Source organism: Prinia subflava, chromosome 2 (assembly GCF_021018805.1).
Source record: "Prinia subflava isolate CZ2003 ecotype Zambia chromosome 2, Cam_Psub_1.2, whole genome shotgun sequence".
Classification (NCBI taxonomy): domain Eukaryota; kingdom Metazoa; phylum Chordata; class Aves; order Passeriformes; family Cisticolidae; genus Prinia; species Prinia subflava.
The window spans coordinates 100,151,169-100,179,036 of NC_086248.1; the positions used below are offsets into that span (position 1 = coordinate 100,151,169).

Below are 27,868 nucleotides of genomic sequence, written 5' to 3' on the forward strand. Positions count from 1 at the left end.
TCCACAGCTCATAATGATTAATTCAAATGATTAAGCCAAATCAGTTTATTTCTTTTGGAAAAGGTTATTTACACCTTTAGACAAAATTCTGAAAGGACACCAACAAGCCGCCTACAGAAGTGATTTAGGATCTTGGTTACATGTATTCTTATATTATACATAAGGTGTCTCTAGAGAGCTTTTCACCAGCAGTTAAAAATTCACACACCTGGTGGCATCCAGAAACCCTGCCTAGCATGGGGTGAGGCTACTGAGTCGTGCTGCTAGGCCATATGGCTTCTGACCCCTTCAGAAAGTGGGCCCAGTTCACCTGGATTTTCCATATAGACACATCCTCTGACTCTTCAGATGACTTCAGCACTTTGGAAAACTCTGTCCTGTGCCAGGTCAATGCAATGAACCAACAAAGCAGCAAATAAAATGGGGCATCTGAGGCATCCTTGGTGAACTGAGTGAATGAGCCTCAGCACCTCTGCTTCTAAGGTGGACTCAGCTCTAATGGAAAGAGAGACTCCCAAATTATCTCATAGGGCAGCTGGAGGTAGTGTTAAGAGGGAGGTTTATACATTCAAACAAGTTAAGAAAGGTTATTCCTAAAGATAAGAACTCAAAACACAAAATGGAGTAACAAAGTGAAGCAAAGAGGGGGGTGAAAAAAAGTTGGGGCTGGTCAGTAGCAAACCAAAATGAGAAAAAAATTAGGTACTGGAAAAGCAAATACAGAAGCTGGGAGATGAAAACAGAAAGGAAAAACAAAAAGCAAGCAGTCTAGTTTTAAGAGCTACTCTACTGGGATTTCTGCAGACCATACAATAACTCCAATGCTTTGTCCTTTAGGACTTTGATCCAAAGATTATTACTTTGACTCTAATGGGCTTTGGAATAGGGAGGAGGCCCAGAGTATAAATTTATTTATATCTTCATATATAATTCAGCTCTGTCTCCCAACTGCAACATATACTGTGTACAGAATTTAGATAGTTCCTTTTTTGAACCTAGACACTTGTATACAAAAATACTATTTGTCAAAGTTAGGTTTATAGTCAGATTCCATGATCATAAAAATCTTTTCCAGCCTAAATGATTTCATAAGTCTATAAAATTCTTATATTTTTATAGGGATAAATATTTTTATTTATCCCTATATACCACTGGATCAGAAAGGCATCTCTCTCAGCTTGTCTTTTGATAAACTTACTCTGAAAAGCTCTGATCAGGAGTCACATCCAGCTGGTGAAAGAGCCCCATGTTAGTCTCTAAGACACCCCAAATAGTCACCACAAATCAAACTGTTCTACAGCTGAATACATCCACACAAGTAATGAGTGAAACACAATAGCTGGAAAAATTTACTGATCCTTAGCCAACATGCAGGGTATAAAATGCTTTAATGTTCTATTTATAAGCTGTGCCTCTGTTCTTACAGAATACATTAAATAGGCTGGCATTTAAATTGAGTGCCTTGGGGGAGACACATCTCCTGAAGCATTCAGTCACCTACATTAAGAAACAAGACATCTCTCCAGTTTAGCAACAGGTTTTATAAATGTGTGAAAATTCTTTATGGATGTATTTGTTAAAAACATGAGATCTTTTTCACACCTGTAAAAGGCATTTAATAATCCTTAGGGAGAGTTTTTCCAGTTTCAAGGAGTAAGGCATTATATTTGCTTTAAGTGGAATGGTAAGCGATTCCACTTGATCTTCTTGATTTTCTTAAAAGAGAAAAAAAAAAAAAAAAAAAAAAAAAAAAAAAAAAAAAAAAAAAAAAAAAAAGATGATGTTCTTAATTAAGCCTACAGTTATTATAAATCAATGGGGTGGCATGAAAAAATACTACTTACTAATTAAAAAAACTTAATTGGACTCAGAATGTGGGCAGACTGATGCAGCATATATGCAATCAATCTCTAGGGAAAAAATGTCCAGGGTAAAAACTTTAATTTTAAAGCTTTTCTGTTGACTGAATGTTTATTCCACATAAATAAGCTCTTCTTGTTGATAGCTTCAATTTTTCTTAAATGCAATGATTCTAATTTTTTTTTTTTTTGAGCACACTGCAACTGTCAAAATATTATTACACAACTCAGAGAAAATAAATGTATACCCTTTGATTGGGACCAAGATTGATTTGACCGTGATGCTGCTACTTTTGGAAACCAATTTTCTTAATCACATAGTGCTCTTTATGAAACAGCTCATTTATAGATTCTTCTCCTTTTGTAAATGGAGGCAAGGTCAGCTACTCTTTAGCACAATATATTCAACTATGTCCATGCCTAAGAGAGAAGGACTGAAAGAAAATCCTCTCTATGGAAAACACATTATACACCCCATTTCAACAGTGCATTATACATCAGTGTTTCAATATATTAAATAATCTACATGATACAGTGGTCCATATTATGTATCATGTATTCATTGCCCTGCACCAGTTCCAGATTCTGTTCCACAGAATAGTATAATGCCACTCTCGGTTCTTGTCCTGCATTGCTTTATTTCAGCTCGTATTACTTCATTCTACATATAGTCCTTTCTCTATTATGGCAGAGTTGTAATATGTGAATCACCATAACTGTGATATCCTCTCAGTATCTATCGAGTGGTAGGTCCCTTTCCTTGTGCAAAATTACAAAATGAGCCAAGACAAAATGTTACAGGGCTACCACATGCATCTTCAACACACATTTCCATAGCTGGGTTTTTACTTATATCGTTCACCTTCAGGGCATGCATTCATAAAGCAAACAAGAGGTAAACTGTTTCATGTGAAGTAAATATTTTAAGAGGAACTGATTTCTGCAAGTATTCTTCAAAAGTAAGTATCAGAGCCCAGTGTTGTTGTATGTTAATAAGTAGGGAATAATCTATGAATAACTATTTCATGAATAACCAGGACCTCATTAGAATTATGAGTCATGGAATATGGATTAGGTGAATGAATCTTTTAGTAGTAATACACCTTGGGACCTTGTATAAAAGACCACCTTTCCTCAGAAAGGAATAATTTCTCGAGCCACAGCTTCTTCTGGAGCCACTGTGAGTAAAATGATGCTGAAAAATACAATCCCAGGCAAGGACTGAATAAAGGAGAAAAAGGACAAAATATGGTAAACTGGAATAGAATGGAAAAAGTAATAGAATCATAGAATGGTTCAGATTGGAAGAGACCTACAAGTCATTTAGTTCCAAATTCCCTGCCATGGGAATTTAGCAAGGAACTAGACTAGGTTGCTCAGGTTCTCATCCAGCCTGCTCTTGAACACTTCCAGGGATGAGGCATCCACAGGTCCTCTGGACAGCCTCTCCCAGTGCTTCACCACCCTCACAGTAAATCTAGCCTAAATTTCCCTCTTTCAGTCTGAACCCATTTCTCCTGGTCCTGTGACTGTAGTTCCTGAAGAATCCATCTCCAGTTTCCTTGCAGAACCCCTTCAGAAACTGGAAAGCTATTACTGGGTCTCCATGCAATTAGACTTTTATTTGTCTGTCTAATTAGAATAGATAGTTTTTGACTCAAGTAAACCCCATTCAAGTGGGGGAATGTTTAGTGACTTAGCCCAGTAATTTTTTGAAGATTTGCAGATGGAATAAAAAAAGGAATATAACCATTTCTGTATTCTTTTCCTAATCTTTATTTCTCAGCTCCTGCCTGGTGAAAACAGTTTCTAAAAATGCTTGAGAAAGAGAAGGCTGAATATAGCCCCTTCTAAACTCAAACTCCTCTGCAAATCTAGATGGGATTTCACCATAAAATAGAGCTTTGCAGCTCTCAGTCTTCCAAGTCTATACATTCTGCTCTCAGCAAGAGCAAAGATTAATTAATCTAGCTAGAGTCTTCCATTTTGGCAAACTTTTGGAGAAAAAACTGTTATTAGCTTTAGATACTTTTAATTACAAGTTTAATAGATGATCAAAGACAAAGGGCATTCCTCAGATCCTTCAGTTTTTAAAAAAATAACGAAGTCTTTGATTAACACAGATTTAAAGTAAAATGATTAATTTAATTTAAAGCAAAATGATTAATTACAGCCAAGACATTGTCAATCTTAGGCTAATAACCATTTCTTCTAACACTTAAACATGACAAAACCTCCTGTACCAAAAAGCTAAGGCTGGCTGGACTAGCAATTAAAGAGCTGCCCCAACTTTGCTAATGTGGCTCATGCATTTCAAATCCCAATTCCTTACAAAAATTATCTAATCAAGTTTGCAGACAGGAATTGTCTACTAAAAACACAAACCAACACTCAACCAGAGATGTAATTCCATAACAGGTCAACAGAGAGCATTTATACAGGGAAACAATAAAAGAATAGGCATAATTTATATTTATTTAGTTAGTGAATTTTGAACCAACAAGACTCAAATTCTTTATTTCATAAAAAAATATTTCACAAATCTGCACATGTCCTCCTGTGCCCATGCTTAATTCACTAGTTTAAGGGAGCTGGTTTTAAGATACATCTAGAAGGAAAAAAAGGGTTTATTTTCCTGTGTTTTATAAAGCTGTTTTGAAAAATTGTTCTCCAATGAACCGATGGAGATATTCAAAACAAGTAGCAAATACTTTTACTAGAAGGTACTAGAGAAGTTTTTTTTCTTCCTGACACAAGAAGTCTCTAAGACTGAAGTTTGCTTTCTGAAAGCTCTCCTCACTGTTTAGGCATGGCTAACATTAAATGGTATTGTCATGACATTGAGATGAGACATGGAATGGTACCAAAGAAATTCATAGCATTAAATTTCTATCATTTTATGTTCTGTGCAATGTCCCTATTTTTTCCCTTATTGCCATCATGATGAGTGCTAAAAGGTACTAAACTATTTCACTATAAAATACAAATTCAAATATCCTCATATTTTCATAGCACACAATCATATACTCCTCTATTTTCTTTTACAGAATAGCTAGCCCGGTTTTTACGATGATAATTGGCCACAGGCTTGAGGATCACCTACCATTTAATCTAAAAAAGGAGGTGGAAAGTTTGGAACCAAATGAGGTATCTGAGAGAAAAAAGCAACAACTCCTCTCCGAAGAGCTAAGACTTCCTGATGGAGCTGAAATGCCTGTCCTTCAGACTGAGCACAGGAACAAAAATGGATCGCTTTCAATTAATCCCCTTTGTCACTCTGCCATGCCAAAGATGCAACCCCGAGTGTTAAAGAATCATTAAAGCACAGGGATCTGATGTCTTTCAAAAGCAATAAATCACTAACTATAGCCAAATTTATTCTAAAACTTTCACATACTGTGCTCTGGTAGTCATACAGATCCAGCTCTTGCTACATGAGTGTAGACTTAGATTGCAACCATCATGTACAAATTCCAGTTAGATTTATATTCCAAAAACTAATTTCACCTGAAAAGTACCACATTTATGATTTTTGAAGTCACGGTTATACCTTAAGACAAGATTGCACCTGCCAAGAAAAGATGAGATTGCAACTGCGGTGAAAAGAACAATGCAGAGAAATTCAGAAAAAGCACAGGAGGAATGTCACACATTTTGTAAGATCGTGGGAACAATTCCCACCTTTCTGGCTGAAGCTGAGGCAGCAGAGGCTCTGCCATGTTCCCAACAGGTCAAGTGGACTGTGCTGCACAGGGTACACCTTGCAGACTCAGGGGAGCTTCTTACCCCTGCAGTTATCTCACCTCTGATTCCTACGGCCTGAACCCATCTCCAGGGACTGAAGGATGTAACAGCTTTTGATGAAACTATCAAAGATCCGAGGCTGAAGCAGCAGCAGGGCACTTAGCAGCTTTTCAGGCAGCAGTCATGAGTGGATGGTACAGTTTTAGTCACATCTATTCATGTCCCTTTCAGGATTTACTACACGTGGATCTAGGTCATATCACCTACACCTTAGCATCAGCTCAGGAAGAAAGAATGCTCTCTAAAGCCTTAATATGTGCAGAAAACACCTGTGTTTATGAAAAACAATGGTTCTCATCAGCGTACAGCAGTATCTGCTACCGTAAGGAAATCCATCAAAAATTATTATCTAGTTTAGGACAAAGCAGCCTTTTATAGACCGTAAGTGTAACTGGAACACACATAACTTATTCCAATTAGCTGGAAGTCCTGACATAGCAGGTGGCAGCAGTGCATCCATTACTATAATGTGGAAAATATATGGTGCATGGCAACAGGCAGATGTATTTGTCTTGATTATGGAACCTGGAAACATCACTTTCTATCCTATCTGCTGTGGAATAATAATTTTTTCTGACCCTCAAATGGAAATGAGCCTTTAACAACATACACAGGTGATACTTTCATGTTTCCTCTGCTAAATGAATATCAGGGCTACAAGTCTTCCATGGACACTTAAACACCCATTACAAGAGAATTTGATTGTGAACGCAAAGAAGAAAAAAAGCCCAAAAAGAATTTTAGGTTATACAGGCACTTAGAAATTCCCCAAGCTAAAGGAGGGAAAAGATCCTTCTTTTACCACAGTACACAGGGTAACAGTAGTGCATGCACTAATAGCACATGTGAAATTATAAACCTTTGTCTGCCTTCTGGAAACAGTAATTATTTGTCATTATTGCTCTGAACCCATGCTGCAATTACAGGTTTGCCTCTAGTCAATTCAGCCAAAAGAGATCTGGATCTAAACTCAGCCTGTCTTCTCAAACATGCTTCTGTGTCAATGAGAGATATAAACACAGCAGCTACTTCATCATTCCCACCACAGATACCTAAAATGTGAGATCCAACATGATTAACCAGATTCATGTTTTACTATATTCTATTGTTAGAAGAACAAAACAAAACCAAAAAAAAACCCAAACAAAACCAAACAAAAACAATTAAAAAACACAAACAAAAAAAACCACCACCACCACAAAAAGCCAGTTGCAATTGGAAATGAGGAATATCTGCACAGTCATGACATTATAATCCCTGAAGAAATAATATCCTGATGTTGTTGCTGACCCTTTGGCTTAACCATATTTTAAAGCAGTGGATGACACCTTTGCAAATGCCTGACCTAAGAAAAGATATGTAAATCCCTTTCTAAATAATAACTATGGAATATTATTCCTTACTCATTCATTCATGAAATATCTTACTCAAGATTGTTACCAGCCCTACAGGAGGCAGAGAGGAATTTTTAATTTACCAATGGGGAGCCTGATAAAAGCTGGCACTAAAACTCCCCACTCCTGCCCTGGTCAAATACTCCATGGGAATACAGTTGTGCAATTACTTGGGACACACAAAAGCTAAAATCACATCTCTATATACAAAGGCAGCTTTTGAGAGAAGACACAGGTAAATAAAATCCATTTGTTCAGGATACAGGAGATCAGAATCTGGCTCATTAAACATTTCAGCAGAATATCTACCTTAGCTATCTTAATAATGTCTTATTGTCTTAAAGCATGAATTGGTTTTGGCTGGAATAGTTTAATTTCTTTCTAGTATTTGCTATTGGGCTGTGGTTTTGGATTTGTGCTGCAAACAGTGTTGGTAATTCAGGGATGTTTTGGTTATTTCTGAGCAAGGCTAACACAGAGTTGAGGCCTTTGCTTCTCATCCCCCCCCCACCAGCAAGCAGGGACTTGGGAAGGGGCACAGCTGGGACAGCTAAATGTCCAAAAGGACATTCCATACCCTATGGCATCACACTCAGCATATTAAGCTAGGGGAAGAAGGAGGAAGAGAGGGATATTTGGAGGGATGGTGTTGTCTTCCCAAGTCACTGTCACATGTGATGGAGCCTTGCTGTCCAGGGCATGAACACCTGTCTGACCTTGGGAATAAGTGGACAAAGGCCCTTGGCTTGCTTTGCTTGCATGCATGACTTTTACCTTACTTATTAAACTGTCTTTATCTCACACAAAGGGTTTTGTCCCTTCAGCTTTCCTGATTCTCTCCCTCATGCCACTGGTGGTGAGTGAGTGCCTTGCTTGGTGCCTGGGTTTGAACCATGACACAATCCTTATTGAAAGGAAAATATACACACACAAATACATCCATATACACACAGGGGCATGACTGAAGCCTAGTCTGTTTCAAAAAGCCCATAATTTTGAATCCAGCACAAGTTTCCAAAGATGACAGGCTAAGGCAGCTGAAGGTTTATTATAGAAGCAGGAAACTATCTTAAGAAGGGAATGGTATTATTGGTGGTGAAACTGGAGTGTCTGATATGTCCACACAATCCCACAGATAGTCTGCCTCCTCTGTGGACTCTGCTCTCCTTCAAGGTTCCCAACTTATCATATTTACCACTCCTGAAAATGACTGATTTGGCCCTTATGTAGGTGTATTTTCAGAAAAACATATTTACATAGGAGGCAAAGCATTACTTTCTTCTCTCAATAAAGAATGATTGGTAAAACAAAAGTTATAACCTATTTTTCATTTAAAGTCATCTTCTCTGATAGGGACTGGAAAAAAGACCAAGAATTCTAAGTATAATCATTTTATTTCACATGCATGAATTAGTATATGGGACAGCTAAATGCCAACTGGTATCATCATCATGCCTACCAAGTTAAAACACAGTGTTTTGTTATCCTTACTAACCATTTGCGGGGGAAATTTTAATTCCGAAAGCAAAAGTGGCCTGTCAAAAATACTCTGTTATAAGAAATTTTAAAAGAAGAGACAGGAAATGTTCGTGCATATTGTTCATTTAAAGAAAAAAAAGAAAGACGGTGCTGCAGAAGATAACAAAAATTATGCATAAGTAGAGGTCCATGCTAACTTTCAGCAAGGCTTTAGCCTGTTGTTTTCATTTATATTTAAAATACAAAGACATTTTAATTAAATTAGCATTTATATAAAGAGTTCCTAAATTAATGGAACATTTAAGAAATACCCAGCATATAAAATTACATCCTTTAAATTGCTAAAACACCTGGATAGTATTTCAGTATGTTTAGCTTTCACCTCAGGGATATTTTATTTGCCTGTCTGGGAAATAGTGTTTACCCTTTACAGTTTTTATCCACTAAAGACTCCATTGCTACATAATATTCCCAGGAACATAAAACAAGCAGCAGTGAAGGTTCTTTGTCTCCTTTCTTAAATTAAACAGCACTGCCCATATCTTGTTAGGCATTTGCTTCCCTCCCCAGTTACCATCTGGGGGTGCTGGTCAGGCTGGAAGGAGAGGTGTAGCTCACTGACACACCAGTAATGGTCTCATGGTTCTAGAATTTGTAGCAATGAAGAGGAAGTTTTATCCACTGGTGCAATCACACTTTTGTTTAGATAACTCTCACTGACATTTGAAGAGCCCTGCTATTGAAGCAGCCCTCTTGTTAGAGGGTAGAAGTGAGCCAAGACACAGACTTCTTGTTCATTACAGCATGAAAAGGGTCCTGGTTTATTCCTCTTTACAGTTCAGCCATCCTGACTCCAACCATTCACTGACTCTGGCTGCAGCAAAATCCTGCTGTAGATTTCCCTTGCAGCCTCTGACTGCTGGTTATTTACTGCTAAACTCTTGACTGCAGGGATCAGTTTGCAGGCTCTGACTGCAGCTTTCACCCAGCTAGACTGTGACTGCAGTCTCCAATGACAGGTTCTAACTGCAGATCCAGAGTGACCTCACAGCAGTGATTCTCTCTCCTCATGGTCCTCATGTTCATGAACCCCCATGATGATCCCTTCACCACATAACCCACTCCCTTTTATCACATTACCTTTACTGGCTACAGCTGTGACTCATCAGGGCCAGGCTGTGTGGGGTAACTAACACAGCTGTTGCTTAGCAGGGGTGAGGTCACCTGTATTCCCTTCTCCTACACCCTGAGTCTTCAACAGATCTGCCAGCACAAATGCTTTAAAACTTCCTGGAAGGTGTGGTCATGAAACACTGCAGAATACAGCTTCCAACTGTCTCTGTCAGGAGAGGATCTGATCTAGATGTTTCTGACCATGGTCAGCAGCATCCCCTGTATCTCCTGGTTCAGACACACCTGGGGCCAGGCCTGATGAAAAGACCTGATAGCTGTGGCTTGGCCACACTTTGAGCTGGTGAGGACTTGGCTCATTCAATCACATTCAATGTATGAACACAGGATGCAGAAACTTCATACAAAGTTAAAGTTCACATTTCATTTTTTATCAGGGAACTGGAGAGTCCTCGTCTTTCAAATCTGTTACAATCTTGAATTCCATTGCCTGGAAAACTACTAGTAAGACATGAACTTACTCAGAAATTGTAATTGTTTTTCCCCCTACCCCAATTTAATACACTTTATCAGATAATTAAAACTGCAAAGCTGCAAGGTGAATGTTCTAAAGGGTCTTTGGCTGACTGACTGCAAAAGAAAATACAGAGGCCATGATTTAGAAATAAGATAGAATGGCTGAACATGGCAATATATCCTGATTTCTTTAAAAGGGTTATCTATAAATATTAGATATACACCAATACATTTTAACTACTATACCTTCATTGTGCATATTTAACTCCTTGACAATTATTCAATATAACTGAGAACATTTGGATTGATGTCTCTGCTGAAATCAAAAACAAGAAACCTTTTATATATTGCTAAGTACTGTACAAGAATATTTAATGGGCTTCAGTGAAGATGTAACTAGGGTATATCTAAGATAATGGAATAAGCTGTCCTCTAGCTCTGTTTATTAGGAAATACATCATTATTAAATCTTAATCCATTCCATAAGAAAAGAAGCAAAGGAGGAATAACTAGTAAGACAAATAGCCTTATTAGAGGAAGATCTAAGAATACCTTTATTTCAAAATTGGATTAGAGGTATGACAGACTGTGCCATATAGCAAAAAAAAGTCTGTGCCATTTATCAAGGAATCTAAAATTTGATAAAATGCATGTGTGTGCAGAAGGATCATTTCATAAACACATTTAAGTGAATATGATAAAATAAATTGAGCCTATGGACATGTGCTGAATAATTATTTATGATAGCAGTAAAATGTGATGGTGGCATTTATTATTTCAGGGTTTTCTCCATGACAGGTAATGGGGTTTTTTTCCTTTTTAATTATGATTCAGTACTGCATCTTTATTTTTAGTTTTTCTGCTGCATATATGCACTGAACCTATACTGTATGAAAAAAAAAAATTTTAAAAATGCCTCACGAAATTAAAAACTTAATACTACACTGCAAATCTAGAGCTTGAAAAAACATCTTTCTACATCAGAGAATACAAATTGACCTAGTACCTTCAAGATTTACTAAAATATCACATTAACATTATATTTCTATTAGGTAAGAGTAATGTTCCCTGATTTCTCATCTCTTCCTGCTATGAGTGAAGAAACTTATAAATATGACAAAGAAACAAAAGGACACTGAATTGAATTTTATGCCAAATAACCTTGCTCTGAGGGACTAAAAAGATTTCATCAGACTTCATCAATGCAGAGAATTTGTAGTGGACAAGTTCCATCCAGAACACTTTGGGGCATATTGTTAGTGTGCATTCAGAAAAACCTGGACTTTTAGGGACAACCTTCAGCCCCATCCTCTTGCAAATCTTATTTGCAGTCCCTCCTCTTTACAGAGATTCCCTCATGCCAGTGTAATATGAAAGAGGATTTTAGTACATGAGGAACAGCTTATTAATTTTACACAGCTCTTGAGCTATTTTGAAACCTACCCCGAAGAGTACTGTCAGCAGTAAAGAGTGATTATTTCCTCAGCTTTCTTGTCTTTTTCTATTCAATCCATCTGCTTAGCACAATGGGCTCACAACCTCTGATGGAAATTTCTAGATGGCACCAAAATACAAATATTAAAAACTGTAACATCCACTAAGATAATAAATAAAAGACATGTGACATGACATATTATATATAAAACAAAAAAGAAAACAAAATAAAATTATGAAAGAAAGCTACTGCTGACCTTCTCTCTGTGACTTGCTGGCTCTTCATATCTGTGGGTATCATGGTAAATCAGACACTCACTGCAAACTAGAAAGCCTTGCCTCGGTTATTGTCACAAAAGATGGCCTGTGAAATCATTCTGATGAACTGCTAATTATGCTAACACTAAATGAAAGCAACAAATCCTTCTCAACAAAGCTGTCTTCTTTGAATGAAATCCTCACCTCATTCACATTCAAGAAAATACTTTCCCTACTGATGCCAACATTCAAATATCCAGAGCAATTACATGGAAAAGGAACATTTAAATGGCAAACAGTGTCTGTAAAACAAAATGACAGGAAGTGAAGCCACCAGTTCAATCTCGACTACAATGCATTATGACTGCCCTTCTCACTTAATAGACATCAGATACCATGAGCAACTGTAATTACAAGACAAGCAGAGGCCACTATTTAAAGGAACTGCCCCTCTTATGGACACAAAAATGTAAGCAATGATGGGGAGTTTGCAAAGATTTGACTTATACCAAAAGACAGGCAAGGCTAATCTGTGATGGCACGACAGCTCAAAGTTTGGTGCTCTGGCACACACAAAAATCCATATTTTAGCCCTTTTCTACATCCAAAATAATTACAGTAGCTCTATAAAAACTAAACAATATAACTGTGTAGTTACTCACTGGGGAGGGGGTGAGGGAAACCGAAATTTTCACAGGGAGAGGATATGTCTGTTTATCTTAAACAAAGGTATACTGCCTGCTCAACTCTTCCTTTTCTTCTTGCCCTCTCCCATGTCTTTGCATACCCCTTTTTCTGTTTGTTTTTTGTTTGTTTGCTTGTTTGTTTTTTAACACATGTCAGTTCTGTGAATTCCACAGTGTGACCTAGACAGTAAAGGAAGGGTGGTATTTTTTCAGTAACTAGCACATTGTTTAATGCTGCTGGACCTTAGCATTGGCACAACAAAATGGAATGAAACGGCAACACAGAACTCGAGCCTTTCATTCCTTTTCACATTGCAGGCTGCTGTGTGACTTATGGAGAGACGCTTTTCACATTCAGGTAGGCAAAGCTGTGTGTATTCCTGGGAAAAAAAAAACAAACCACGGCTGCTCATTAACAAGCACAAGCAAAGGCAGAGCAGAATAATCCTTAACCTGTGCTGTGCTGGTTTTGGTTTGACACACAGCAGAGGGAAGAGCCCTGCCCAAGGAACTGCTCCCTTCAGGATGACTGGAGCGTGGCATACGCGGAGCCAGCATGGGACCTGCTCTAAGCTGTGCCAGGGGAGAGCAGGGTGTTACACACTCTGGCCATGCCCCAGATTCAGCTCTCACATCACCAGCAAGTACACAAGGGACACAGAGGGAATTTTCAGGTGGCCAGTCTGGCCAGTGTGTGATTTCTTTGAGTCATTCAAGAGGAGATGAATGCAAAGCTGATTCACTGTGTCTCAGTTCCTCTCTGTGAAACAGGAATAACCATTCCAGACAAGCCTCTGCCAAGACAGGCAGCAGCGCTGGAGAGACACCAGTGCATTTGCAGGACAAGGGTTAACACATGTGCTAGTTTTCCACATGACAGAAACAGAGGGGTTTTAAGCAAAGTTGAACTCATTCACACTATACTTTCTATACTTTGTCAATTAACTGACCCGTACAGAAGACAAAATACCACCACACACTGTATCCACATGTAAATTTATTCCTAGATTACATACTTTTTTTTCTGTTTTTCTTCCATTTCAATTAATTACATTTGGAAAAAGGAAATAAGGAGGAGAGTGATTATCAAATAGACAGCTGAGCTCAAGTTAATGAAACTGGACTTGAAACAGACAAAAGATTTTTGCAAAATCCTTACCTATTTATTTACTCACACCACTGTTGCTATGACCAGCTTAGGATAAATCTTCCTCACATCACCAGCAGTGACCTTGTACTGAAACACTGGCATTCCTCCCTATCTCAAATGCCAGCAAAACCAATATAGATTATACTGATTTCACTGAAACCAGCCTTCCCAAGTCTGTAAGTTCCCTGGCATGGAAATGTTATTTTACAAGAACAATGAACAGATAGGATCTCAGGAATCTTCAGGTGAGTCACTTGTGATTTATATCAGCATCAATAGCTGCCTCTATTGATATGTAGAAGATCTATCACATGTTTTTCCCAGTTTAATTATTTACCTTTGCTGACCTCAGGTTCTTTGAAACTAAGTTTCTGCACTTATGAAGGAGCTGCATATTCTTTTAGATAATCATACAATTGGCAAAACCACTGCCAGCTACTACTGAAATTTAAGTGTCTGGGTTAGGCATTTACGGGCCACTGTTCCTCTTAGCAGAGTAATAATTCCTTTTATCTGCTTAACTGCAGTTTTGCAATGTTTTGCACAACAAGAAAGTCAAACATTTCAAAATGAGATGTTTGGTTTTGCTGCTGTTGCTGCAAAATAATATTGCTACTATTCTTTCTTCAACAAGTTCTCGCTCTAAATGCCATACAGTGGATTTTACTACACTCATGTCAGCCAACAGCTGAAGCTGTCAAATTGTGCTGAGTGGTGAAAAGAAGCTTCAAGAGCTAATGTGAGAAAATGCTATAAAAGTTAAAAGCTATCATTACAAAATTAGTTTTGGCTTTAATCTTAGTGTATGACTGGGTTCCTATTAGAAGTCAGCACAGGCAAAACGATCATTTGGTTTATGTACCCTCATACATAACACCTTCTATCCAACAATTTCTAACATCATCATACTGCAAGTTTCTTAGACATAGGGCTCGAAAAATAAAGTCCTCTAATTGATGAGGTATAACTGGAGCAGTCATACTCCCACAAATTCAGTAGAATTTCCAAGAAATAAAAAGTAGCTTGGAAAATCTTTCAAACAATAAAATAACTGTAGTCTTTACCCTCACCTTCACTTGCCCATGTAATGTTATATTTAGCCACACTTGAGATAACAGGTTATTTAGGAAGAGGACATTTACATAATTTCTAATTTTTTTAGAGTAATCAACAGCAGTATTTGAAAGTTGCTCTGAATGCCAGGGTTGGGGTGCATGCCCCAGGCAGATTTAAAATCCACAGCAAGGCAAACTGCAAACACAAACCAGCCTGAGAAGAGGATGAGCAGAAATATGGGGCTTGGATGAGCGCCACAAAATATTCTGATCAACTGGGACACCAGGATTTTAAGACTCATCCATTTAGACACAGCCAAAGGGGCTAATCTCACATCTGTTGTTTTGTCACAACTTCTAAACTCCTCTCTGTGGGCATTGACTATCCAAACCTAAAATAACGGCGTGATTCAATTCATGCTCATATGTTTTCCATAAATATGGCAATTCATTATATTCGCTGAAAGCTCCCTCATAATTCTTGTCATGTGAAATAAAGGGAACAGATCCACTAACTGCATCAAAAATTTCAAAAATACGTGTGTTTGCATTATTATTTGCAATATTTTGTTCACAGTATAGGCAGTATTGTTTTAGGGAGGGGGACCAAGACAGGAGCACTGTGTGCTTGAGACACATTGTGTCTGACAGAGGCAAAACAAATCAGGTCATGAAGAGGAAATTTTGGGCTTGACCTCAATAAAACCAAATCAGGCTTGGGCCAAAGATTTGAAACAGTGCCTTTTGTAGCACTCATTTCCTTCACGTTGTTTCATCTCCACTGTTAAGTCAAGAGGAGCCACATCCATGGCAATATGTCCCCATCTCCTCTCTACCTACTTCCCAGGGCTCTAGAGCTGCTGTCACTGAGAAACACAACCAACTCCAGTGATTCAGCAATGCAAACATGGATTAAGACTATATCTGATTCTTCTTCAAGACAGAGAAACTTTCTCATGTTTTTTGAAATTCCTCCATGTCTAGTCATTCCCTCTTCTTTATTTTACAAATGCAGATGAGCTGAATTAATTAAGTAAATTAGATAAGCCCTAACTCAGTTGCAGTTACGCAGGGATAAAAGAACACATTTAGAAAGCAGTCAACTTGTTTTAGAAACTGGTTGGCATTTCTTGGCATGTACAGCTGCAGTGAAAGAGCTAAAGAAAGAGTTAACACTTCTAACATTTTAGAGTAGTTATCCAAGGGCACCCCCTACTAAGTGACTTGAAAACCAGAAGGATCTGAGCAAATTTTCTATTGCTGAGCCTCTGTCTCTCCATGTTTGAGCAGCAAGCTCTTTGGGATATACCTAGCTATGGATCTTAAAGGAAGACTTGTCCTTGTGCCACTTACAATTCAAATATGAGGAACAAACAAACAAACAAATGACTTTGTACATTCCTCACTCCTCCAGGTAAACCCTGCCTCAGTTTCAGCCTTGTCTGGCCTTCTGGGATTCAGGATCCCAGATACCATGTACTTCTTGTATATGCACACTTTCTTTGTCAACGAAGCCCCAGAAAAAAAGGCTTTTTGACTCTTAGGCCACCTAGAATGCATGAGCCATTACCCTTAATTTGGGCTGTTTCAATGGATTTGACCATTCCAGTGCTTTCAGAAATCCAGAATTATTTTTCTACAGTCATTCAATGGGTCAGAGAGGATGACTGCCTCTAAGCAAGTCACTCTCCTTACCAGCTTATCCCTATGCTATGGAGTGATATCCAGCAGCACTTTTTCTTCCCTCCTCCTTTCCCACTTTATTTCACTGGTTCATTTTCTCGGTCAATTAAGGGGGAAAGGAATAATTAATTCTATTGTTCTGACCAGTTGCATCTATGGTTAATTACTACTGTCACTAAGTAGTATTTTTTAACATTTTCAACTCAGAGAAGCTCTCTCTTTTTCAACTCACCACTATGGACTGCTTTCTCATTATCACAAAACAACCATGTAAGAGCATGCTAGTGCCTGTGCACAAATGTATACAAAGTCATGAGAAAGAAGCAGGGAAGGCCCTTCCAGACATCCATGTAGATATTCAGAAGGAAAATTATATCTAAATGATGGTAAGTACATGGTCCCTCTATGTTTGTTGCTTTTAATTGTATAGAACACTGTTTTTATTTATAATAAACTTTCTTTCATCAAATTAGACTATTCTATTCTCCTCGTAATCACAGCTACATTCACAAGTCAGCTTATTATCACAGTAAGATCTATCAGCTCTGCCCACACTGTATTTACAAACTTGAAAGGAAATGGTTAGCTTAGAAAAATGCATTACAGATACTGTGATAGACAGGAGGACATCAAACATAATCACTGAGAGATAAATTAACTGAGTCTGGGGAAAGACAAGAAAGAGGTCAGCAATGTCATCTTGATTACTCAGAAAGGTTAAGAACTACTAAAAACTTTGACCAAGGAAAGACAAAAAAACTTCAGTAAACTAAACTATGTGATCCATGGAAATCACAGTAATCAAGCCTGGTTTACCACGGTAATGACCAACTGGGTGAGAAAGGGGAGAAAATATTAGAACTGCAGAATTGGTTGTGCTTAAATCACACTGGGCATAGTAGTTTTGCCTACAGAGCTCTCCCTTGGAGTAAAATAAAGAGACAGAAAGAAATTTGCCTTAAAGCCAAGTCAACTTTTCACTATCAGAAAAAAACCCATTTTTGAAAATTAGAAACAGTGGGAAGTACAGTGCATTGAATGCTAAATTAATTTCTTCTGATAACTTATTTCAAACAGTATTTGATTAAAGGACAATAGACATGCTTTAAATCTAAAAAACATGGTTACCACAGGCTGAGGCAAAAGTGGTGTTGCTGATAAGTGACAACAGCATTGTTATTTGTTTAGCTCTTGTAAAGGCACCCCAGTCAATCAATAGCTATGCATGTACCAAGGCAGTGGGACTTGTATAAAGATGCTTATCAGAAATCCATGGGCTACATTCCACTTTTGATTACAGTGCTGCAGACTGTCCCCAGTCCTTCTGAAGACTGTGTGCCTCCTTGACAAGCCATACTGACAGAAATAATAATATAGAAACCCCACTTCCTAATATGCATATCCAACTGCACAGCCAATTAACCACTATGCTGACTGAAATTGCTTTGTTATTCATTTCGTTCCAACTGATGTTAATACTTTGGCAGCTGATGGGGATAATAACCGATGGAGCATATTGGAAATTTTGAAAGGGGATATAAAATTTATATAATTTAAAGACATTGAGAAAGCTACTATGCTTTACAGTCTTAAAACCTGAAAATGTCTAAATGTTTTGTGTATGAAGTACTCAGAGCAGGAGAATCAGTATGTATTGGCAAATCTGTGAATGAAAAGGAGGCATTTAAAAAGATTGTGATATACAAACAGGTTTGAAATAACATTAAAAAAGGCAATTATAAGATGAAAATGAGACTTTTTCACCTCTACCTCTAACATCACACTGAGTAGCAATGCTTGAACATCTGGAAACATTTACATTTGATGTTTTAATTAAAATATAACTCTTTTCTGTAACATAAGCACATTGTAACCGAAAAATGTGATTTCATTTACCCTAATCCCTAAAACTATTTGGCTTATTATCTTTATATACCAAAATAACAATTTCAGTAGATTAAAAAAAACCAAAACCAGTAAAAGGCCATAAAACTGTTTTTACCTACACTAATAAATTGGGGATTTCTTACAAAAATAAAATGTTTTCTATACAACATAGAGACACCTTTCACAGTTGTCAGGGTCATATATTTCACAGTGGTGAATTTCACTGCCCTACTGCAATTCTAGCCCTGCAGTTCCCGTTTGGTGAAAACTCCTGTGAAGTTCAACAAGCATCTTCCCTGAACAAGGGCTGCATGACCAGGCTGCTTTGTACTCCAGGAGCAGTGAGCTGGTGACTGCTGCAGAAGTCTCTCCAAATGGACATCTTTTGGGTGAATCCAGTGCACATGAGCTCTGCCAACAATGGTGAAGCAGAGCCTGGAAGAAGCTGACCTAGCTCAGGAGTGGGAGATCAATATGTGTGTCCCTGCTGCCACGTCACGCTCTGGATGCAAAGCACTGGAGGAGTGGATGTGCTGTGGTAACACATCATCTTCAGCCCTCAGCTCCAAACTGTGCCAACTTTTATTCCTCAAAACTCTCATTTTGCACAAACCCATTCTTCCTGCTCAGGACCTTGGCTGCTCAAGTTCAACCCCCTAAATCCCTTTACTATTCCATCACAAAGGTCCCTAGCACCAACTCAAACTGCCACTTTCTTGAGGTCTGCTCCCAGAACCCCAATCTGTTTACTTCAGACTGCCTCGGCTTCTCCCAGGCCACTGGTCCACACATTGGTCCTAAGCCTCATCGAGTCAAAACTCTTCTGGCACCAAATCAGCCCAGGCCCTTAAGTGCACAACACCTGCTACACACAGAACTCAGCTCCCTCTGTTCTGCCTGTGAGCATGTGGGGCCTATTCCTTCCCCATTTGTCCTTTTCTTTCCAAGAACATGGACATACTGACATGCAGATTTTACTATTCCCCTCCTGGCTCCTATTCCCACAAATTAAAAAAAAAAAAAAGAAAAAAAAAAAAGAAAAAAAAAAAGAAAGAAAACCAGAATCAGTTTGTATTTAGCCTCAACAAGATCCTGAGACCACAGAAAGAAGAAGCAATCAGAAGTGGACACACTGTACTTGTCATTTGGTAACTGAATTGGGGAGCCATAAAAGAGTAGACAGTAAAGAAGTGTTTGCAGGAAGTCAGGAGTGAATGAGGATGATGACAGCCATCCATATGGCTACACTTTCAACATATTCAACATGCAATTTTCCCTTCACACATGATCTTTCATGTCCCTGGATTCTTACAGAAACAGCCTTTCTTCATTTAAAGTTACCAAGGAAGTTGAAACCCCTTTCATTTTTTATGGGTTTTGGTATGGAACATCCCTGCTTTTGTAATCTAGAGTATGAACTGTTCTATCTACTTAAAAACAAACAAACAAACACCCCCTTCCACCCTCAGAAAGAAAAAACAAAACAGACTTTGTGGCAGAAATAGCTATAACAAAAGCAATAGCCAACTTCTTAAATGGATCAAAAAGGACACAAATCATCAAATAAACCACATGCTGCAAGAGACCACTGGTGAGGGCTTAGCAGTGTATTATTTATATTTATGAACATTAGTCTTCCTTTTACTTCTCAGTACTTCTCTTTACACTGTTAATATTATGATCCACAGAATTATTTTCTTATTCCTTCCTGTGGTCAAGCTTTCAAATCTTTCACTCATCTTTCACCTGAGTTTAATGAAAGTCAGAAAACAAAATTGAAAAATCATTTGGTCAGGCTTGAAAGATGTTTAATTTTGACTTTTAGTGTATTAAAAGACTGTGTGCTGAATTACTTTTTGCCTAATATGGTGAGCTAATTGCTTGGTTGGGATTCTGTTTATGTCTCTGTGAGGCACAATACTGTCCACATGAGATCACACTACTAAGCAAAATCCCAGCAAAATTACCTGATGAGAATATTAGCAGCAAGATTGTGGTTTGGCTTTTTTTAAGAAATGGAAGAAATCCAACCATGCTGGGCTTTTGGCTTTGCTTATACTACTAGCTGAAATTGTATTGGCTCAAGGAAAACTGAAAGATTAAAAAAAATCAAACCCAAGAGGATGGGGGTGTCAGGGCTAGCCAGTGCCAGGGGTAAAGGGGAAGGGTGTGGATGTCTGAGGACTATGGTGACATTTACTGAGTGCCTAAACAAAGTGATCATTTCTCCTTCCTTTCACACTTCTAATTCACCGTATTAGAGAGCAATGCTTCCATTTGGGATCGACTAATTGACCTGCCCTAAAAGCTCTTTTCTACTTTTAGCAGGTAAGAAGCTACAAAAGGCTGACAAGAGAACAAAAAAAGCTGCTATGAGTTCATTGTAAAAACTGCAATTTTTTATTTACAGTCATATTAGACTAGAACAAAATACCTGAAAAACTGAGTGGAGCTAAGGTTGAAGGATACTAGCCTGAGAAGAAAATTCTCACCTGTCAAAGTCAGCAGGGGCTAGGGACACTGGAGAGGAGTAGGTAAGGAGCAAGCATGCACACACACCCTTCTCCCTCACCCAGTTCCCTCTGAAGGATGCTTAGAGATGCAGTGTTTGGCTCCACGGGAGCTGTGTCCAACACTGCTCAGCCTGAGACAGAAATGCCTCTGTCAGGCTTACAGAAACAAATGGGAACATCTCTCTGAAGAATTAATAATGAAAAGAATTAAACGTTTAAAAATGCTGTCAGATTTCAGAATTTCTCACAAACACAGGAAAGCAAAGACACTCACAGCTATTGAATAAACGCTCTGAAACTACCTTATGACAGAACATCCCTCTTTTCATAAAATCAGTTCTTAACTTCTGGAGAGGTTCCTGGGCTTACCTATGAAGTCCTTAAGTAGCAGTTCCACCTCTTCATATTTCGTTTTCTTTAACAAGGCTTATTTCTTCCGGGAAACCAGCCTTTTTACACATCTCCCTTTGACTGGGTCCAACATAATGTTTTCAAAAACTGGTGAAAGGTGTGATTTTAAAATACTTTCTAAGGAATCGTAGGTGGTATCTCTACAGTCGTGTTTCTTTCCCTCTCATCCTTTTACCCTTCCCTCAAATGAGTAGCAAGCCCCTATATGATATCCTCCCCATATGGGCAGAAACTGAGAGAATAATAAGCATATATATATATATATATATGTGCACACACATACATCTTTAGTTCTCCTCTGTAGCACACATATTACAGAACATGCAGCATTCTCAATCTTGCACTGCCTCAAGTGCTCTACAGAGAAGAGTGGTGGCCTGAATTTCTCAATTGTTTTGTTTTTAATTATACCAGTCGTATAAGTTTCTCAAAACCAACAAAATGCTTAAGAAGAGGCATTTCTGTGCACTTCATCTTTTCTAGCAGTTATGTATCAGAGGCTATTCAGCACACAGCGGGAATTTTCAGGTAAATGATGATACTGTTTCCACCAATACCAGCATTGTTAATTACTGGAAAAAATCCAATAATTCCTAACTACCTCGTGCCTGCAACTAGGTCATCTTGGACAGAGAAGCAAAGGTTAAGTACAAGATCTGGTTCTTACTTTGCAAATCCTGTAAATGACATCGTATGGTCGAGCAAATGAGGCAAGGCAAGACGAGAAAATGAAGAAGAATGAAGCTGTATAATCTAATCAGAAACCAACTAGGGGGTTTCTTTATCCTCTTCCTCCCTCGGAGACAAAGGGAGGCTTTAAATCCTTAAAACACAGTCTGGTGTTTCGCTTTCTGTGACAGCTTTTGGTACTACTGAACATATGTATGCACACCTATTCTGCATGTATTGATGTGCAGGTTCTCCCCAGTCTGCGTGCAAAAAGAAAGAGAACTGCACGGGGCTCTCCAAAAGGCACCGAAGCAGCTTCCCGTCACTTCAGAAACTAACTACCGGAGCACTGTTGTTCTTAAGCAAAACGTATTTGCACCTCGAAAGAATTTCATCTCCGCCCCTTTGCTGCCTGCTACAGTGGGCATCGCCTCCCTCCCTCGGTGTCTCGGCGCTTACCGCTCCCCCGATCCCCAGCATAATGAGCTGACCTTTGCTTTAGTTCATCGACTTTTCGACCAAGGTAATGAACTGGAAGCAGCACCATCATCACCAGCGGTTTAAGCAGCGCACCGGCTCCCTCCCCGCCCCTCGCTCCGCGCCGGGGTCTCTAGGCACCCTGCCCTGCCTCCGCCGTGGGGGCGGCTTGCCCCGAGCGTGTGTCCCCGCACCGGGGCAGGGAGGTGACGGGGAGGGGGGTGAAACGAGGCGGGGCAGATCCGGGCGCCTCCGGGCTGGGCTTTCCAGGCGGCTCCCTCTGCGGCGGGGCAGGGAGCGGGGCTGCGGGAGAGCCTCTGCTCCAGCGCCTGCCCCGCGCCCGGGACCCCGCAGCGACCCTGCGGGGCGCACGGCGGGGGCTCGCCGCCCGCCCCAGGGGATGCCCGGCGGCCCCGGCAGCATCCCCCGCCCAGCCGTGACCGGCCGAGCCCACCGGGAGCGGCGGGACGGGCCCGGACCCCGCCCGACGGGGCTCCCTGCGGGCCCGGCCCCGCAGCCCAGCCCTTCCTTCTCCGCCGTGCTCCTCGTCCTCCCCCCGCAGCCCGAGCGCCGCAGCCCCGGCCCGCGGGGTCCCGCAGCCCGCGCCTGACCTCTGCGGGGCGGCGCGCCCCCGACCGCGCAGGGACCGAGCGGCACCCGAACCCACCGTGTCCGCCTCGCAAGGAAGCCGGTGACCTGTAGATAGCGATAGGCACTGAATGATGTTTGCTGCTGCCGTGGAAATGGTGAATGTGGTGAGCGCCCAAACTGGAGGCGCCCCACGCCACCCCAAGGAGGCCGCTGAGAGTGAGAGGGACTATCCAGAGCAGGGCCAAGCGGCCGCCGGCGCTGCTGCTGCCGCTGCTGGCGGGTCCCGGCTCCGGGCTGCCCCTAAGGAGCCCCCCCATCCTCCGGTGCGCGGCGAGCCGGCCCGCGGCGTCCTCGGGAGGAGCAGCAGCCACAGCAACGGAGGCAAACTTTGGGCAGAGGCGCTCGCACACTCGCACACGGCGCTGGCTGCAGCTCACGGCACCAGGCGAGCCATCTCTTCCCTTAGGGAAAGCCTATGAGGATCCTTTTCTCCAGGTCTTCTTCTACCCAAAACAATCCGAGACATAGTCAGAGAATCCAGGCAGTTCAGAGCCTTCGCAAAGAGGTGGAAGTGGGGAAAAGCCCCGTGCCCAAACAATCGCTAGTTTCAGCTTTCCCGGGGCTGGTGCTCATTAACAATACTCCACAGTTGCAAGGGCTACGAGAATACCAAGCATTCCCCCATCCTCAGTAATCCACAGTGCAGCCAATCATGCCACATTTCTGCTAAGAAAGAGAAAAGGGGGTGCCACTCCATCAGCCAGCGCTGGGAAAGCAGAGAAAAATCAAAGTGCTGCTCTTCCCTCCATTCATCTCCAAACTGGTGAGCCCTCACCGAGCGAGCTCTCTCCCGGCGCGCACACACACTCACACTCGCGAACACACGCTCACACACTCGCACACGCCGCCAGACAATAATCGGGCTGCTCCGGCAATCTCAGTGGTCTGGCTACTGACAGTAATACCCGAGGATGTTTTCAGGGAGAATAGTGCACCCTTATGAAAGAAGCTGGGAAGAAAAAATAAAAATAAAAATAAGCATGCTTGCGAGGAGCAGGGCTATGCAAATCTGCAGTCTCCGAACAGCAAATCGCTGAGGCTTGGATGCAATGCAGAGGACGAGCCTATGTTAAAGAGGGAGGCTGAGTTCAGCTCCCACACAGTCGCGCTCCCTCTCCTCAGCCTTTCGGGAGCCGCGCACTGCCAGAACGCGGCTCGGGCGGTGTGGAGGGACACACAGACACACACACACACGCACACACACACACACATACACTCTCCCACGCCTCTCCTCCCCACCCGCGCCGCGGAGTCAGCAGCTCGGCAGGAGCACTTCCCCTCCTCCGATAGTTCAGAGGTACCAGTGTCTTGAAAACCCACTTTCATCTTAAAAAGAATGATTTCAGGGTCTTCTAATTGGCCTAAACTTCGCCCATCAGATGTTTCCCTCGGTCTCTTCGGGCACCGGCTGTGATTATCCGGTAATTACACACACGGCGCCGAACAAAGAGTTACCGGGATTTTCTCCGGCAGTACTCAACTACCGCACCTCGGCCGCCCACCGCAGCCGAAAACTGGGCTGAAAAAAATCTTTCCTGGGCTGAGCCTCCCTGTTCCCCGCAGCTGCAGGGCGGCGCCGGCAGCTCCCGCATCGCCACCCGTGTGCGGGGCCCCGCCGCGGCGCTCGCCCCACGCCTACCCCCAAAACAGGGCGGAGGGCTGCCCTACACCGCCGCCACCCCGCAGCGACACACACACAGAGCCGAGGGTGCCACGGGCGCCGATGTCACGTTTCAAAGCCAAGGCTCGATATTCTAAGGGCCAACCTATCACCCCGCGGCGGATCCTGCGCCCCCCGAGCCGGGCGCGGAGGCGCAGCCCCTGCAGTACCGCACCTGGGCACAGCAGGGTGTGCGAGCCGCACACTCCCGGCCCTCCTCTGTCTCTCCCTCCCTCCATCCCTCCCCCGCTCCCAGCCTGCCGTAGATCTTGTGCCATGCCTTCAGCAGCATGAGATCATGGGTGCGGGGTGCGGATGCGTGAAAGCGAGAGGGCGAGCGGTGGGCGTGAGAATGGAGTGGGTTTTTTATACATTTCGCGTTAATTTAAACGAAAGCCGCTGCAATTCGCCGGGGCGCTAATTCCCGCGGGTGCGAAGGGAAGTCGCAACCTTTGCCCAGCTGCGTAGGCTGGGGAACGAGAAAGGCGTTTCGCCCCGCTCCGCTCAGCCCAGGGCGGATAGCTCCCCCCGGAGACAGAACCGCCCTTCGCCGCGGGGTCGTGCCGGGGGCCGCACAGAGCCACCGAAGAGCCCCGAGCCCTGGGAGCAGCGGCGAGCAGGCGGCAACTCCTGCCCTGCCCCAAGGGCGGTGCTGGTCACACCCCTGCCCACCTGGACGCGTCGCATCGCAGCCTCGGCACGCCCGCAAAGTTTTGCCAAGACACCGAGGTAAATGATAGCAAAGCCTTAACGCGGTAAGGAAGGCAGCAGTCCCGGCGCCCGAGCCCTTTCTGCGCTCCGTGGAAGGGCGGACACGCACCCCAGAGGAAGCCCGCACCCGCCCTGGCCCGGGGGAGCGGCCCTGCGAGGCGGGGGCCACCCTGTAACACCCCCGGCTCGCCAGAGGAAAGACAGCTCGGGAGGAAGTCAGTGACTTTTCCAACCTGTCTCCAAAAGCCTCCGTGTGAAGGAAGAAACGCCAATTTCCCAAACTCTCAGTTTTCAACTGTCATGCACTGTCACCTCCGAAAAAAATAAAAGACAATAAATTCTCTAAGTTTCAGAGTTAGGAAAGAAGGAGAAAAAGGTATGAAACCTTAAAGAAACATCAGACTGGATTTGACAGCTCTCATAAAATTAAACCTCCTGATATATATTTCCTGTTCATGCAAGTAATGTGTGTTAGAAATTTCGTCCATAAATACCACTAGGTTTTCTATCAATCTGACTCGAGAAACAAAATATTTCAGTCACTGGAACCAGTTTTTCATTAAACTGTTCACATGTTGCTGCCGTTTTAGAAACAGGCAGTAGTTAACTTGACTGTTCTTAATGATTCTAGACATCCTACAGACGAGGAACTTAAAATTGTTATCACTCCTCTGAAATAGGAAGCCCGTATTGCCAACCGTGTAACGATACAGTTGGCAAGGCAGTCGAACAGATAAAATTTCAGTTGGCAAGTCCTGTCTAGACTAACTTTGCTCGGCTGTGCTGTTTTAAGGCCGTCACCGGGAGCTGCACTGTGGTACCCTGCAGTGGGAGTTTCCCTGCAAGCACCCTGGACAGCAAGGCTCCATCCCCACTGGGGGATTCCCCATTAGGTGTAACCTTGCCGAGAGAGGCTTTCCATAGATCCCTTCCAGCCTGAGCACAGTTTGTCCAACTTTGGTTGAACATCCCCTTTGTCGTGGATTCAGAAGGACTTTGTGGAAGCACTCCATGTTGTTGGATTTATTAGTAGTTTGAGTACCTTAATCTAGATTCTTGCTCCATCTGCCATCTATTGTGCTGGGGACGCCCAAAGTGCTTAAAAAACAAGGACAAATGAATAAAATGTTTAGGTATTTAATTTAATATCTTACTGAGGATAAAAAGGGTTTTTAAGCCTTCTACTTTATTAAATATGTACTATTTATGCAACGCACATACACAACTGCCACTAAAGTTTCTAGTTTCAATTTGTGCCTGGAGACTACTTAGTGAAGTTTTGTTTTTTTTTTTTCCTACCGGATGGATTATAATGGGTCATTTTTAGGTGCTACATTGTAATATTAAACACTATTTAGGAACCATTAACTTAATTAATTGTTTTGTTTCTGTGCATCCAAACCAAGAGTTGAGTACACAAAAGCCAAATCCTCACAAAACTATTTCGGCATCTGACTCTTACTTAAGTGCCCTATTAAAGTGTGAATGGGGTGACTGCCCTCTAAGTAGGCATCTCTTTCTAGATCTGGTAATGCATCTGATCAGCACCTTGGATGTAGCAACTAATTTTAACAACGTTTGACATTTTTCTGGCTCTGCACTCTGAACCACAAGCAGGAGAGGACTATCCAAGTTTCACGGGGGAGAAAGGTGTTCTAATGCAGTGCAAGGGTGACAAATGGGAGAGTTATTTTGCAGAAAATATTAAAAGATTGGAAATTAAAATACCAGGATGTGAAGAAGGAAGTGTGTATGAAAGCAAGATGGAGACAGGATGGCAAAAGAGAGACATTCCAGTAAAATCCCCTCTTGCTTTTTTTTTTCTTTTTTTTTTTTTTTTTTTTTTTTTTTTCTTTTTTTCTTTTTTTTTTTTTTTTCTTTTTTTTCAGCAAACTAATAAAAATTCTTTCTGGTTTGAAGAAAATCCTGGTAGTCACACACTTACACTTTGTGCATGTTCTGATTTAAAGAAGATTGTAGGTGAGTGTCGTTTCTCTTTCTACAAGTAACGAGCGATAGAACAAGAAGAAATGGCCTCAAGTCATGACAGGAAAAATTTAGATTGGATATCTGGAAAAATTTCTACAAGTGTTGTCAAGCACTGGAGCAGGCTGCCCAGAGGGAACAGGTTGCCCAGGGAAGTGGTGAATTAATCATTCCTGGATGTATTTAAGAAGACCTGTAGAGATTCAGATTAGATACTGGGAAGAAATTCTTTACCGTGAGGGTGGTGAGGCACTGGAACAGGTTGCCCAGAGAAGCTCTGGATGCCCCATTCCTGGAAGTGTTCAAGGCCAGGCTGGATGCAGCTCTGAGAAACCCGGTCTAGTGGAAGGTGTCCCTCTCCATGGCAGTGGGGTTGGAAAAAGACCATATTTAAGGTCCCTTTCAACCCAAACTATTCCAGGTTTCTATGTGGCACTTAGGGACATGATTCAGT

General features: G+C 41.6%; 1 protein-coding gene across 3 annotated transcripts in view; it reads right to left on the reverse strand.

Annotated features, from left to right (window-relative positions):
* Positions 1-27,868, reverse strand: part of NRXN1 (neurexin 1) — a 460,909-nt gene that overhangs the window by 247,078 nt on the left and 185,963 nt on the right. The window contains exon 1 of one of the 3 annotated variants that reach the window (XM_063391212.1): positions 23,074-24,525. The exons of 1 other annotated variant lie outside the window; for it this stretch is intronic. In XM_063391212.1, the coding sequence (XP_063247282.1) occupies positions 23,074-23,314 (241 nt within the window). In that variant the 5' untranslated portion in view covers positions 23,315-24,525. Of the gene's footprint in view, positions 1-23,073; positions 24,526-27,868 lie in introns of those variants that run through there. One more of the 3 variants, XM_063391211.1, reaches the window with a different exon arrangement.